Below are 15,773 nucleotides of genomic sequence, written 5' to 3'. Positions count from 1 at the left end.
AGGGATGGCCATGGGCCCACCGAAGAAAAATAAGTAAATAAATAGGTATCCATGCCAACCTCCCACATACTCAAAAACATTCATGGGTCGGCCATGACCATGAAGCTATATGTGAAGACGCCGTTGAGGGGATGAACGGATTCAAAGGCAGCCAAGTTGGCATAAAGCCGTGCCGCAAATTGGTTCCTCCCACCCAACTGCTCTCTCCCCCATAACGCTAGCTGCTGGAAGGAAGACTAACAAGAAGTCATTATACCACGCGATTTTGAACACCTCTCTCTCTCTCTCTGTGAATTGTATCCCTCGAATCAGTGTAGGGTATAATTTCTCTGTTCTCAGGCTCGTGCATGTCGGCTTTGTCAACGTCCTAATCTTATGAGGACAAAGCCTTCTCTTGTTGAATAAAAAAAAAAATCCAAGACAAGACAAAGACGAGAGCATCCCATTTGTTATTCCGCATTTAAATCACGTTTGCGTCTACGTCCCTTTCGTCCAGCAGTACCACTCATAGACCTTCCACCTCTTCCACAGCATAGCTAGCCACCCCTTTTCCCCCTCCTTTTACTCTCTGCACCATTCCCCTTATCCCTCCTCCTCCTTTTCTCTCTCAAGTGTTCTTCTTCTTCTACGTCTCCCTCAATCTCTTTATATATGAGATAGATCCTATCATGGTTGGCCGAAAAAAGTCGTGCCATAGCATCATCCTCGTACTACCCTTTTGTACTTGTTGTATCGTAGAATCTGATCTCGGCGATCGGAGGAGTTGATATTTGCTGCGCATGGATTGCCTCCAAGACTGGCCCGAACCAGTCGTCCGCGTCCAGTCCCTGTCGGACAGCGGCGCCAACACGATCCCCGGCAGATACGTAAAGCCGCCCTCCGACCGCCCTTCTTCGGCCCCGTGCGCCGACCTCAGCATCCCTGTCGTCGACCTCGCCTCGCTCGCCGGAGATGGCACCGTCGACTGCGCGGCGGTCGTCCAGGCGGTGTCGAGCGCGTGCAGGGACTGGGGGTTCTTCCAGGTGGTGAACCATGGGGTGGACCCAGGTTTGATGAGAAGGATGAGGCAAGTGTGGAGGGGCTTCTTCCACCTACCCATGGAAGCGAAGCAGGTGTATGCCAATTCCCCGAAGACTTACGAGGGCTACGGCAGCCGCCTCGGGATCCAGAAGGGTGCCATTCTCGACTGGGGTGACTACTACTTCCTCCACGTCCTCCCCCAATCCCTCAAAAGCCATACCAAGTGGCCCGCCCTTCCTTCTACCTTGAGGTATTAACGAACCATGTTCTTTCTCGTTCTTTAAAAAGCATCGGATCGATTATTCTTCTTTCTCTTAAAGTTGAAGATGGCATATGTCCAACATAATGAAAAAGAAAGCAATATTAAACATACCGGTCGATTTGGATCAGCAGGGAGACTACCGACGAGTATGGACATGAATTGATAAAGCTGTGCGAGAGAGTGATGAAGGTGCTGTCGTTAGGCCTGGGACTGAACGCCGATTTCCTGCAGAAGGCGTTCGGCGGGGATGACGCTGGAGCCTGCATGAGGGTCAATTTCTACCCCAAGTGCCCCCAACCGGACCTCACCCTTGGCCTCTCCTCGCATTCGGACCCCGGCGGCATAACCGTCCTCCTGGCCGACGACCGCGTCAAGGGCCTTCAGGTTCGCCGAGGCGATGCTTGGGTCACCGTTCAGCCGGTTCCCGATTCCTTCATCATCAACGTCGGAGATCAAGTTCAGGTATAGCAATCACCTCGTGTCTCAGCCTGTCGCCATGACCGGGCCACCTAGCTACAAGGTTTTGAGTAGTTGGTCTCTATCCTTCCCTGCTGCTTCTTCTTTCTGTGATCAAAGCGCAGCGAGTGATCAAGGACGACTCGGACCAGCGCCCTGCAGTCTCCTCCTTCGTCCGTAACCAAAAGGCCAAGAACCTTTTTCTCGCTACGGCCGCTAGTCCAGTTCTGTGCTCTCACACGTCTCTGTTCGTCGTTTTCTTCCCCCTTGTCTCATCCCTGCCTCTAATGGCACTTTTCTATTATCAAAGCCCTTTCCATGAAAGCCCGCTTATTATAATTGCTTCCCAGGCTATATCACCTTAACGCTGAGGCGGATATGATCAGTTTCTCTTAATTAGAAAAATAACAGCGGGTTTATCTTAATTGGAAGATAAATTTCAGCAATGGACAAGCATCTCATTTTCCACGCTTCCAGAAGAGTTGATACTTCAAAGAGGCGAGGCAAAGGGTAATTTTTGGTTGGTTCTCTCCCTCGCTCCAAGTTCAAACACACGTGCTCCTTCCATTGTTTCAACGTACCCTTGCTCGTCCCCGCATGCCACGCCTCCCATTACTTGGTCCAACCCATATCCGTCATCAACAACGCCTCATGACATCATGGCTCCTCTAATTATTATTAGGAAATTATTAATTGAGTATAGCCTTTGGGACTCCCATAGGATGCGACACTTTTGGATTGGCCATGGCATGACACAACCTTACATGTTAAAGCCAAAATTCTAAATTAGACGTGATTCTAAAATCCATGTGACATTATCAACCTTACGATCGCACAGTTGTTTACTAAGTATATCAATATAATTTCTGGCAGGTGTTAAGCAATGCGACGTACAAGAGCGTAGAGCACAGGGTGGTGGTGAATTCGGAAGCGGAGCGGCTATCTTTCGCCTTCTTCTACAACCCAAAGAGTGACTTGCTAATAGGACCAGCCCCCGAGCTGGTGACACCCGATCGCCCTGCTCTCTACCAGCCTATGACATTCGACGAGTATCGCCTCTACATCAGGAGGAAGGGCCCTCGTGGAAAATCTCAAGTCGAATCACTCAAGGCTGCCCGATGATGATGATTCCTTTGATCTCCTCTCCTCTTGCCTCTTCTTTTTGTTTATCAAAAATAAGAGTGCGGCATCCGCTGACTTTTGGATGAGTGCATTTTTCATTAGGCTATCCATGCCTACATAGAGATAAATAGTGCGGCGGATTGGATGATTTCCTTCATGGCTTAGCATTTAAGAGATTTCATTTGGGACAACCACGCTTTGGCCTTTCCTGTATTCAAGAGCTGCATTCACACACATGTATGAGTAGCCGCTGTACCAAAAAATAAAAAACTAATATAAATGTATATATATATCCTGAGGTGGGGCCCACGAGGTGGTCTCTAAAACGCGCAAAAAAAAAAAATAAATGGAAAATTTTGATGGCCTGGGACCCACCGATGCTTGTGGCGTCGTTAGTAGTCCTTCCCTACGTGGCGGGGCCCACCGCGGGGACGCGGAAGCAATTATGGATGAGCTCCATTTGGACCACGTTGGATGCGTGCGTAAAAGGCTAGCACTTGTATCAGAGACCGCTCTCACCGTCCAATTCCACGTGAAACCAATTCCACCGACCTAGTGGTGCCTAATATTTTTTTAAAAAAAAATTCCCAACAGCCACGTGTAACATGATGGGAAGAGGCGAAATAGTCAGTTATCCGAGTTTTCCACAACCTAATTAATGGTAGGAAGTTTCCACGATGCTAACTCGCGGCACATCTTTTCTCCGGAGGTGCGCGCCGGAAAAAAAAATTCTCCCTATCATGGGGATGAAAAAATTAATAGATTTATCAAATTTTTTATGTATATTTAACTAAGGCTACAAATAGGTTGAAGTGGCCCATGACCATCTAACCCATGATCCAATCGGATCCAACTTGACCTAATTCATTTTGAAGAATCTGTGGGGTTGGATCGGATTCTAAAATTGGACCCATTTTATTTTCTGGATTGAATCTAGGTTTACTGAAATCTGACCCAATCCGATCCGGCCCAACCGATTTGAAACTTAGATAATTTTGGATTTTCAATCTTATGACTCGCTCCCACTTGATCCGACCAAAATCTGTAAAATTATTTGAGCTCGCAGGTTGTAGCCTGCAGAGGTGCAAACAAATTCTGAAATCATATATGGGTTGACCCGAACTAGATCCAAATTTTTTGGGTTAGGTCCAGGTTATACATGGACCCAACCCAACCCGAATGATGTGTTGGGTCAAAAATTGTAACGACGGATCCGATCTGATCCAACCCGATCTTCTATTGAATTGGGTTTGAATCTAAAATTAGAACCCGAAAAAAAAACTGAATTAGGTCAGAGTCATTCATGACCTAACCTAATCTGACCCATTTGCATCTCTACATTTAACTGATACTTTCAGAGCATTCTACGATTTCTATCGACCTCAACACCTGCCAAGATCTTTGGCCGTCAACCATCTTTAAAACTTTACAAAAATTTGGAAACTTGATATTTAGACTCACTATTGATGACTTGGGATGCGTATTTATCGTATCAATCCAACCTGCAATAAGCCCGTGAAGTTGAAAATATATATGGTGACATGTTTGCAAGAAACAAAAATAGTGATCCCGTGAAGTTGGAAAATATATGCTGACATGTTCATCAGAATATGGTCGCATGACAAGCTAGAAAAATAACCTAGCACGATGGGAAAGGATTAGAACCATAAAGTATGCGATTGTTCGAACTTTCAACTAAGCCTTTCGTTCGATATAGTATTACATCTGATAGTTTCTCAAGGTTGCTTCTCATTTATATGCCATGCGATTAAATTAAGTGCAGGATTTGGAAAAATTATTGTTTAGAAACTGCTATATCTTTATTTTATAGAAGAATTATAAAGAAATAATCTACTACAATAAAATCAAAAGATTGAAAAAAGTTTATTTGGATCGAGGCGTGTGATATACACTGCCTTAAGAACGTGATTCGCCTCCTACGTGCAGATTTGCAGCGATCTTGTTCCCAATGTACAACAATCCAGCTTAACCCGATCCTCCTCTAACCAGCACAATCGCTGGGAGGTTTGACCCGATTGTGGAATAAACTCTCGCAAGACAGAGTACCAGTGAGAAAGAGAGATTAGATCGAAAATACCGTATCTTTTCGGAAGCTAATGTTCCTTTCCGAGTCATATTGTTAGTAGAAGGGCATGATTCATGGTATACGTAAACGTATGCTAAATTGGAAGCAAGTTGGGCCCGGCACCCACTAGGTTATCTGACGATTCAATGAAGATTTCTCCAACTCCATTGAGAGGCCACCGAGTCATTCCGCTTAGCTGCCAGAGTATGGATCGCAGTAAAGGAGGCTAAGAGGAGTTGGGTCAATCCACGAATCTTTCCAAAATCTGACATTCTCTCCATTACTAAGTTTGAAAGAGGTGCAATTCTAGAAAGACTGGAGGCTTGTGCTTATCTACAAATGGAACAGTGGCAAAGTCTGATGGATATTCTCTTCCTAATCTTGCCTTCAAGAATTGCTGATTCCCTGATTTGGAAGCTTTCTAGCGATGGCTCCTTCATGGTGGACTCCTACAAATTCATCAACAAAGGCGGCCTCCAGGTCATTCAGAAAGCAGCGGTTCCCAAGAATATCGAAGTCTTTTTTTGGCTTGCTTTAAAAAAAGGAACTTTGCATAGAGGAGATATTAGCTAGGAAAGGGTGGTTGGTGAGCCATATTTTTCTTAGATGCCCTTCGATCAAAAGTATTTGAACCACCTTCAAAATTTGTGTCTATTATAGAGATTGCCAATCAATTTTGCATTCCTTGTGGACCACTTGGGAGGACAAAGAATTCTCAGTTTGCCTTGGGAAAATCTTGGGATCAGCATCTGATGGCTTTGTTTTGGCACAATGGCTTGAAGGGAATGGTAGGATCTTCCTTCGCAAGCAGCACTGTTCTCAGTCCTAGAGAAAACCCTCCACACCTTTCATCTTTTGGAAGAATCTTGGGTCTGCAAAAATTAAAGAAGTGCACAGAAGTATGTGGAGATGTTTTTCTTCTTTGGTGACTAAAACTTGACCTCGCACTCCTTGTTTGGAGGCTTCATGTACATTCTTTCATCCCCCATCTTCATGTACATAATTTTCTACTCTAATAATTTTGGAGGAAGTTGTTCGCTTCCTCCTTCTAAACTCCAAAAAAAAAAACAAAAGAATTCTTGTCTGGTTGTGAATGTAACCAGACAAGAAGGCTTCAGCACCCATTGAGACCAGCATGTGGCTGTGAGTGTCTGGTTGCCGAAACTTACAGATGATTCCTATCAATTTTTTCTTGTCCTGTTACGTGATGGAAGATGCCTCACCAAATCAGGCCATGCACAACCAAGACACGCAGCTAAAGCCATCACCAACAGAAGTATCAGAAGCTCACAAGAAACCCAAATTTGTGAATTTCTGCATTCAACATAAAGTGAAAGGTTAGTCAAGCAGCATAATCTTTACATTGAAAGAATACAAGGCAGTGGCACTCTACACATTCTGGCAGCAGACAGACAAATTATATGGAAAGGTCAATCAGGAGCAATCAAGCAAGACTCCCTCCTGACCAAAATAATCGAAAAAAAAAGAGTAAAAGATATGTGCGTGTGGAAAGGTTTGAACGAAACATGTAATCAGCAAACACTTTCAGTATTTAGAAAACCATCTTTCATGAATTCGATACTGAGACCTTTGAATTTCCACTTGAATAATGTCACAAAGCCCTTCTCCAATCAGTTCCTGCTCTCAACATATCTACAAACTCATCACAGCTTATCCGTCCATCCTGCAAAAAGTTGAAGAAGTATAACCCTGAGAAATGAGGGGAAAGAACATATTGTTCAGCGGCATAGAGATTTGGTTCACCTTGTCAGTGAATGCTTGCAAGAAGATATTAATTGCGATATCTGTGCTGTCAGCAGCTCCATTTTCCACCAAGCCTCTCGAAGCTCCTCTAGCTCAATGTAGCCATTCCCATCTTTATCAAAGTAAGGAAATGCCCTATCGAGATGTTCACCATTTGCCATCCACTGTAGATGAAGAGAAACGGCAACAGATTCTCCTTAATTAAGCACTTCTTTTTCATTGTTATCTACCTGTTTGAAGGAAACATCTCTGGTAAAAACCTACAGCTTTTTCTGCTGAGCAAGAGATGGTGGTGAAAGTCTGTACATTCTGTACAAACAGCATATAGATTGATGCATATACCCAAATCTAAGCACATTACTGACAAAAAAGTAACAAATAAAACAAAGAATCTTTTCCCAAAATGAATCTTGCTAAATCTTTTCTGATCATAAGCAAGATGCTGCAAAGAATTCTCCAAACGATGCTTCAATCAACTTCAAATGTTATCAGGATAAAAAATTTGGTGTTTGGTTGAGGATTCTAGTTATGTATCAATTAGTCATATAGGTCCAATGCATTTGGCATGGATAAATTACGCAAAAATTGCGGGCAAGTCAAGAAAATGTTGAAGATAAATATCTGGCAAGAAAGAAAAAAAAAGGAGGAATATGAGGACAATTTCTATAAAAAGGAGAAATTGACCTAATCAGCTAACTGGTTCCCTTTGGTCATATGAACATCAGATCAGCAACCACATCCAAATCCACTACATCTCAGCAACCAAATATAAATCCAGATATCTCTGCCAATGTATGCAGCTAGACAAGGCATTCAGCTTCAAGGTTTACGTATCAAATCACCAAATGCTCCAGGGAACAGCCTACAAGCTGGGAGGGTGACCAGGGCTGGTAACGATGATAAAGGCAATGCTTGGCTAATCCATTCCCAGCAGTTATTTCTTCTGGATATATTCTTCGGTTTACAGACATTTGAATCAAAATGTCTGTAAACCGAAGACTGAATGATGGTCATTGACAATATTATTATTCTTGATGATAAGGAGGCTAAAAAGGAAGCCACCCAATTTTTATTAATTTAAGGAAGAGAATGTACAAAAAGATGATCTGTTCCTAATTGGAGCAGTCACAAAAAGATTTACATGTCTCTGAACTTTCACAAGAACAAAGGAAAGGATTTTGCTCTACTACAAGGTATGCCCTGTTTATCAACTGATATGAGAAAATGAAAGAAGCATAGACTGTTTATTCACAAAGCAGAATATAGTAGGAAGCCTTTTTTAAAAAAAAAAGAAAATATTTATGTGACAACAGAAATAAAATTGAACAAGGGATATAAGACCAGGATGCAATTTTAACATGCTTTAAAAAAATAATCAGATGAATTTTACTAACGTAAAATTTAATATGTTTTTTTGAATCACATGTTCCTACCCTTTTCTGACAGATGATGGCATGAAGTTTTAATGGATGTTCTAACCAGCTTTAAGTCTATTGCAATAATTAAAATTTTTTGCTTCATGAAATTCATTTCAATAATAAGACTAAACATTTGAAAGCCAAGAAGAATGTCTACATTAAATTACACCAACATTAACAATAAGAAAATCGAGCCTATAATTTTTTTCAACTTATATAGTTGATTAACATTTTTGCAAAACAACATTTGGGAAACCCTTCTTTTCTATGTTTTCTATCTAAAATTCACTTTCTCTCATGATGTCTGCTTTACATGCTCTACATCCCATTTAACATCAATAGCTCAGTGTGCACCTGCCAAAAAGAAGGAAAAAGAATGTGTGAATAGACATTTTGCCTTCCTACCCGGGTGCTTCTTCAGAGTAGTTTATCATGGAAGTTTTGCAGATCCTAGTCATTGATGCAGTACATACTGTGCATTTATATTCATAAACACTAGCATTCATGTAGATGCATGATCTTCAGTACATGTTTCATCTTGAGTATCTGCAGATACAAGACATGGTTGTGTAACTTCTGTATCAATTTGAGCTAGAAATTAGCATTAGTGGGAATGGGATAGATTCATCTAAGTATCAGGTAATATGTAGTAATCACCATTGATGTCATTTGATCTAGATATTAGCGCAGTGGACATGGGATGGATTAGCCTCAGTGTCAGGTGTATGAATTAATCAACATCAACAACATTGCAGAACACTTTGTGAGTTTTTGGAAGCTTGATGTGCACAAACACATACAGATCTCCTCTTAAAGCACTAATCTTCTGACACCATACTAAAAGTTGGTCTAGGAAATTTGTCCCATGTTGTTGGGAAGTCATTTAAGTTTTTGTTGTTATGAAGAACTTTCTGAGGATTTTTAAGAGCTTGATGCGCACATATACCCAAAGATCTCCTTTAAAGCGCTAATCTTCTTATGCTACACAAAAGGAAGAACCAAAGAGAAGAAAGCTGTCCATGCTGCCGCTAAAAAAAGAGAGAGAGAGAGAACATGTTAGTCTGATGGAAGTCGTTTAAGGTTTCAAAGAAAAAAGTGCGTATTTGAAACACAGAGAAATTTAACATATCCATTTTGATATTTAAATTTCTTTTAGTGATATTATTTTCTTTTAGTGCCATTTATGGTACCAAGAAACTACTCTTATAAGTTGTTACGAATCCCCCTCCCACAAAAAACTCTCAAAAGAAAAAAAGCTCACAACTATATTTCATCATATCAAAGATAATAAGTTACCATTATCAGCTTGTTGGAAAGGTGGTCAACACATCTATGTCATTTGTCATTTTATCTGTTTTTTCCAAATAGAGTTACATAGAAGGATACGTATTTTAAATATTTTGGGAGCCTTAAGATGCATAATTTTCAAACAAACATCCTGTTGCTGCACATCTTTTAATATTTTATATTAGCAGGTTTAGAATCCAACCAACAGATACAGGGTATAGGTTAAACTGTTAAAGATTGACGTAATACATGTATAGGTAGACGTAAACTTACAGCTTCAAGCAGCATCTGCACTTCAGACTCCGCAAGCTCGGACTTGGATTTTGCAAGGCCAGTTTTTAGTTCATCACAAGAAACAATGCCATAATTATCTGTGTCAATTATCTTAAACATTTCTTTTATGTCTTCAACTTCTTGAACCTTCAGCAAAAATCATTGACACCAAATATATAGATGTTTACACAACAGGTGTAGGAACAAGAAGAACAGCAGGGAGAAGAAAAGAACTAATATTATAGGACCCAGAAGTTGAAACTTCACCAACCCTAATAGCTCTCCTTTTGAATCTATTCATCATCGGAAACTGCTTAAGTTGGCTTGACAACATCTCCAAGAGGAACATATATTGGCAATCCAAATTATAGATGTGCTCCAGAATGCTAGCAAACAGCTTCATTAGGCAGCATGCTTATTGATGGCAATTCATGGTACAGGCACTTGTTTTGCAGTTGGCCCAAGTTTTGGGCAGGCTCCAACTACGCCGGACCAGATCCTTGGCACTTTCTGAAATGTTTGGCCAGGGTTCACACTTAATAAGTCCACCGAGAATGGCTTGTGCAAACCCCTGCTCAGAGTCCATCAATATACTAGTTCAGAAGGCAGTAAATTTACATTAGAAAAGTAAAAAAAAATAAAAATAAAAAAGAACTGCATAAAATCTTATCTTCTCAAAAAATGTGGTACTAAAAGTGCCTCTTTACAACAATATAGCAGGCAAAGAGTCTTACCAGCCCAAAAGGGAGGACTCCACATAACAAAATATAGAGAATAACCCCAGCACCCCAAATATTTGTTTCTAGTCCATAATTGCGCTTCACTACTTCAGGAGCCACGTCAGGAGCCATGTAATAGGGACTTCCAACAATTTACGAGAACCTTTCACCTATTAGTTAAAAAACTAATGTTAAGGGAAAAGATACACAAAGTATTTAAACTACGAACACTCTGTATAAAGAAGTTGGATATTGACCGTTCATTTTTTTAGCACTTTGAGATACAGAAAAATGAATGTTTAAGAATGCTTATCTGCAGTTCAGACCTTTTCAGATTCATCCTAATTATGTCATTAACTCTAATTAAATAGAGTCCTACTTAAAATAAATGAATAAAGACATCGTGAGTACCAACTTTCTAAGTATCCCAAAGTGCATGAAACTTGAATATACCAAAAACCTCTCATTCAAGCACATCTGTACAATACAAAGACATAAGCACACAAAAATGTGTTCACCATTAGAACAAACAGGTTAGACAGCAACATGTTCTTCCATAGCAGATATTAAATAGTGTAAAGCTTTATCAAAATTCTAGGCACTACATACTAATATTCTTTTGCACATCAAATAGAAGACAGTTGATGTCACGCCCCGAACCCGGGGGCCCGGGGCGCGAGCAGACGCCGCGCACCTGCAGGGCGGACCCCGCAGGCACGCAAGGCAGATAAATCTAATCAACCATCAATAACTAATTAAAGATAACTTCCAGTTTTCATATCAAATGTCCATATATACATAAGTCAAAAGAGAAAGTCAATATCCACTAGCTAATTACATCATGATCACTCTATCCCGTAATCCCCATAATCATATATCATCACCTGCAAAAATGTAAATGGTAGGAGTGAGCTAACAGCTCAGTAGGCAACATCATGCAATAAAGTCATCATATAACATGTCATGATGCATATAAAAAGCAGCTAAAACTCATGAATCCAAAATCCACACGACAATCCGTAAATCCGATCCGAGACTCAAAATAACTCAACCGCATGACTACGGCCACATCACCCAGTGGCATGGTTACACCGAAGTGCCAATACAACTCTCCGAAGAGCCGCTCCACTGAGTCAATGCACCACTGTGCCGCACCCCCTGGTGCCAAACTCACGCTCCACCGAGCCGCTCCGAAGAGCAAAACGCACCCCTGTGCCGCCACTATTCTATCACCGGTGGTCGCGGTGTCGGAACTAGTTCCTCAGTACAAGTCGACAAGGCCAACGTATCATCCCATTGGCGGGGCCTAGACTATAGTCACGCGGATTTTAAAAATCAATAAATCAACTTTCCAAATTAAAGTCATAATCATACTCCCATCAGTAAAGCATATAACAATTTATGAAATTTAAATATTTAATTTTAAATCTAACACATAATGCCAATAATAAAACATAACATCAACATATGCAAGATACATGTTAAAATTCTACTTTAAAGCAATAGGTCACCTACCTGGGCTCGCTTAAAAATCCCTGCCACAGATATCACGAACCCCTGATTAAACATAAATATTAATTATTTAATTAATTAAGAAACATAATTTAAACTAATTTCAATCCTTAAACTCCTAAGCTCATAAATCCAAGAATGGGCCCCCAAAATCAAACATATACCCTAAAATCAGAATCCTTTAAACCCAAGTTAATTGTGGCCCAAAACAGATTAGGCCCAATTGAACCAAACCAGGTATCAGGTCCAAATCAGATTTCGGGCCCAAACCAACCCAGCCCACAGATCCAATTAGGTTCAACTCAGCCCAACACATATTAGGCCCAATTGAACCAAACCACATTACAGATCTAGATCAAACTGGCCCACACCAAACCAGCTCTGATCAGCCCAGATTAGATCAAGCTTAACAAACCAGATTACACTCAAATTAGACCAACCCAAGTCTAGACCAAATCCACAGTCAGAAGATGGTTCAATCAAATCAAAGTTCATTTGCGTCTGGTTTGTGACACCAACAGAGCACGGAAATTGATGCAAGGGAAACACCCAAAGTTCATTTGTGTGGTTTGAGACACCAATAGGGCACGGAAAACGATGCAAGGAAAGCACCCAGCCGGAAGAAGAAGAAGAAGAAGAAGAAGGAGAAGAGGAAGAAGAAGGAGAGAAGAAGAAGAAAGGAAGAGGGGGGGTGGCTGGTAGCCCCGGTCGGCCCTCGGCGGCCGACCGTGGCCCTCGGCGGCGGCGCTCGGCCAGCCGCCGTCGGCCATCCCACCTTCACGGGCGGCGCCGGACGGGAAGAAGAAGAGAAGAAGGAGAGAGAGAGAGAGAGGAAGAAAAGGGAGGAAAGAGAGGGAGACCGGGGCTGGAAGCCCGGCCCCCGTTCACCCACCTCCGGCCGAACCCATTTCGGCCGGATTGACCCCGGCCGGCCACCATCGGCCGGCCGAATCCCACAAAAAAAAATTTCCCAAAAACAGGGAAATAAAGCCGGTTGACATCCCTCTTTCTTTTCCCTTTTAAATCCATAAAAAAAAGATAGATGGTTGTCTTCCTCACCTCCGGTCGTCGACGATGGATCTCCGGCGGCGTTGGCGGCTCCGGCGACCGTCTCTAGAAGAGGGAAAAATGAGGAGGAAAAAAAAATGAAATGGGAAAGGATTGGGGTTCTCAGAGAAGAGAGAAAGGGAGAGAGAGAGAGAGAGAGAGAGGGAGAGGGAAGAGGGGAAGAGGGAAGAGGGGGGGGTGTGCGGAGATCCCGCTGGCCGTTCGGCCGGCGTGGTCGTCGTGGGGACGACCACGATGAACCAACTGAAGTCGGCACTCCTTGCCGACTTCAGTTCGGATCTTCACACTCTAACCAACTAAAAAGAAATTTCGTCCTCGAAATTAAAACATACCTCAATCCGAAAACAGGGCAGGAAACTTCTCTCTCATCTCCTCCTCCAGCTCCCAAGTAGCTTCTCTCTCACTGTGATTGCTCCACTGCACCTTTACATAAGGAATCGTGCGCTTCCTCAAAACTTGGTCCTTCCTATCCACTATACGGATAGGCTGCTCAACATAAGAAAGATCTGCGCGGAGCTGCAACGGTGCCACTTCAATCACATGACTGGGATCAGCAATATACCTCCTCAACATAGAGACATGAAAAACAGAATGAACCCCCGATAAAGCAGGTGGAAGTGCCAGCTTATAAGCAACAGCTCCAACTCTCTCGAGAATCTCGAATGGTCCCACATATCTCGGGCTGAGCTTACCCGAACTCCAAATCGCATTACCCCTTTAGAAGGGGACACTCTGAGAAAAACATGATCTCCGATTTGGAATTCCAGATCCTGCCTCCTGATATCAGCATAACTCTTCTGTCTGCTCTGAGCTGCCCGAAGTCGTTCTCTGATCAGCTGAACCTTCTCCACTGTCTGCTGAATAATCTCTGGACCCAGAATTTTCCTCTCCCCCACATCATCCCAACAGATAGGTGATCTACACTTCCTACTATACAACACCTCATAAGGAGCCATCTAAATACTTGCCTGGTAGCTATTGTTATAAGCAAACTCTACCAACGGCAAATGATGATCCCAAGAACCCCTCATGTCAATAGAACAGGCTCTCAGCATATCCTCCAGAATCTGAATGGTCCTCTCGGACTGCCCATCTGTCTGTGGATGAAAAGCTGTACTGAAGCTAAGAGTGGTCCCCAAAGCTTTGTGCAAACTGCCCCAGAAATGAGCCACAAATCGGAAGTCTCTGTCAGACATATAGATACTGGAACTTCATGCAGCCGCACGATCTGCTCAATGTACAACTCTGCAAATCTCTCTAGTGTCATCCCAGTCTTAAATGCTAGAAAATGTGCTGATTTGGTCAATCTGTCTACAATCACCCAGACTGAATCATTACCTCTGAGGGTACGAGGTAACCCTGACACAAAATCCATAGTAATATGCTCCCACTTCCACTCTGGGATCGGCAGGGGCTGAAGCATACCAGCTGGTCTCTGATGCTCAATCTTAACTTGCTGACAAGTTAAGCATTGAGATACAAATTGGGCAATCTCTCTCTTCATATTGTTCCACCAGAACACAACTTTCAGATCTCTATACATTTTTGTACTACCAGGATGCACTGTATATCCCGTACTGTGAGCCTCCTCCATAATTTCCTTCTTCAGACTAGGATCATCTGGAACACAAACTCTGTCAATGAACCTCAATGAGCCATCCTCATGTATATGAAAATCAGGCTGAGATCTAGACTCAACATCTTTCTTGATCTTCTGGAGCCGAGAGTCATCCACTTGCGCTGCCTTAATTCTGTCAATGAGTATAGGCTGGACTCGCAAGTTTGCCAACTTCAAGGTAGCATCCTGCAGATATACCTCTATTTCTGCCCTTCTCAGATCCTCCAGGATATTTCTCTGAGTAGTAATCAAGGCTGCAACATTTTCTGAAGATTTTCTACTTAGAGCATCTGCTACCACATTTGCCTTCCCAGGGTGATAATGTATAGATAAATCATAATCCTTCAGTAATTCCAGCCACCTTCTCTGTCTCATGTTCAGCTCCTTCTGAGTGAAAAGATACTTCAAACTTTTATGATCAGTGAATACCTGGCATGTCTCTCCATACAGATAATGTCTCCAGATCTTTAAGGCAAAAACCACAGCTGCAAGCTCAAGATCATGAGTGGGATAATTCTCTTCATAGGGCTTAAGCTGTCGGGAGGCATAAGCAATAACCTTCCCATTTTGCATTAACACACAACCCAAACCCTTCTTGGAAGCATCACTGTAAATGGTAAAATCAGTACCGGTAACTGGTAGGGTCAGAATAGGTGCTGATACTAGACGGTGTTTCAATTCCTTGAAACTTTTCTCATACTGATCCGACCATTCAAACTTTACTCCTTTGCGAGTGAGTCGAGTGAGGGGTCCAGCAATACTAGAGAAGCCCTCCACAAACCTTCTGTAATAACCGGCTAGTCCAAGGAAGCTGCGAATCTCAGACACATTACTCGGTCTGCTCCAGTCAACCACAGCTTCAATCTTCTTTGGGTCAACCATAATTCCATCCTTAGAGATAACATGCCCCAAAAACATCACCCTGTCCAACCAAAATTCACATTTCTTTAATTTACCATACAACTGATTCTGCCTCAGAGTCTCCAAAACAATCTTCAAGTGATGCTCATGCTCTGCCTGACTCCTTGAATATATCAGAATATCATCAATAAATATTATGACAAATTTATCCAGAAAAGGCTTAAATACTCTGTTCATCATGTCCATAAACGCTGCTGGTGCATTAGTCAAACCAAAAGGCATCACAAGGAACTCATAGTGTCCATAC

The 15,773-nt window shown here is 42.3% G+C and overlaps 1 protein-coding gene and 1 pseudogene across 2 annotated transcripts; one reads left to right on the top strand and one right to left on the bottom strand.

Annotated features, from left to right (window-relative positions):
* Positions 1–3,017, top strand: LOC103706685 (probable 2-oxoglutarate-dependent dioxygenase At3g111800). Of its 2 annotated transcripts, none has more exons than XM_008790884.4 (3): positions 1–1,270; positions 1,411–1,744; positions 2,612–3,017. In XM_008790884.4, the coding sequence occupies exons 1-3, from the start codon at positions 780–782 to the stop codon at positions 2,858–2,860; spliced, it is 1,074 nt and encodes a 357-aa protein (XP_008789106.2). In that variant the 5' UTR covers positions 1–779; the 3' UTR covers positions 2,861–3,017. The 2 variants fall into 2 exon arrangements, with proteins under 2 accessions (XP_008789106.2, XP_008789107.2); XM_008790885.4 differs by having other exon boundaries at positions 5–1,270; positions 1,414–1,744.
* Positions 3,018–6,233: 3,216 nt separating this feature from the next.
* LOC103706686 lies at positions 6,234–13,943 on the bottom strand (annotated as a pseudogene).
* Between the last annotated feature and the right edge of the window lie 1,830 nt (positions 13,944–15,773).

The sequence above is a fragment of the Phoenix dactylifera genome, chromosome 13 (assembly GCF_009389715.1).
Source record: "Phoenix dactylifera cultivar Barhee BC4 chromosome 13, palm_55x_up_171113_PBpolish2nd_filt_p, whole genome shotgun sequence".
In the NCBI taxonomy this organism is placed as follows: Eukaryota; Viridiplantae; Streptophyta; class Magnoliopsida; order Arecales; family Arecaceae; genus Phoenix; species Phoenix dactylifera.
This window is presented reverse-complemented; position numbering and strand designations above follow the sequence as displayed.

Bases quoted from the DNA above. Each gene is read 5' to 3' on its own strand.
- LOC103706685 (XM_008790884.4), top strand. From the start codon at position 780: ATGGATTGCCTCCAAGACTGGCCCGAACCAGTCGTCCGCGTCCAGTCC. The intron at 1,271-1,410 runs GTATTAACGAAC...GATTTGGATCAG, and splicing joins GCCCTTCCTTCTACCTTGAG to CAGGGAGACTACCGACGAGT. The intron at 1,745-2,611 runs GTATAGCAATCA...AATTTCTGGCAG, and splicing joins ACGTCGGAGATCAAGTTCAG to GTGTTAAGCAATGCGACGTA.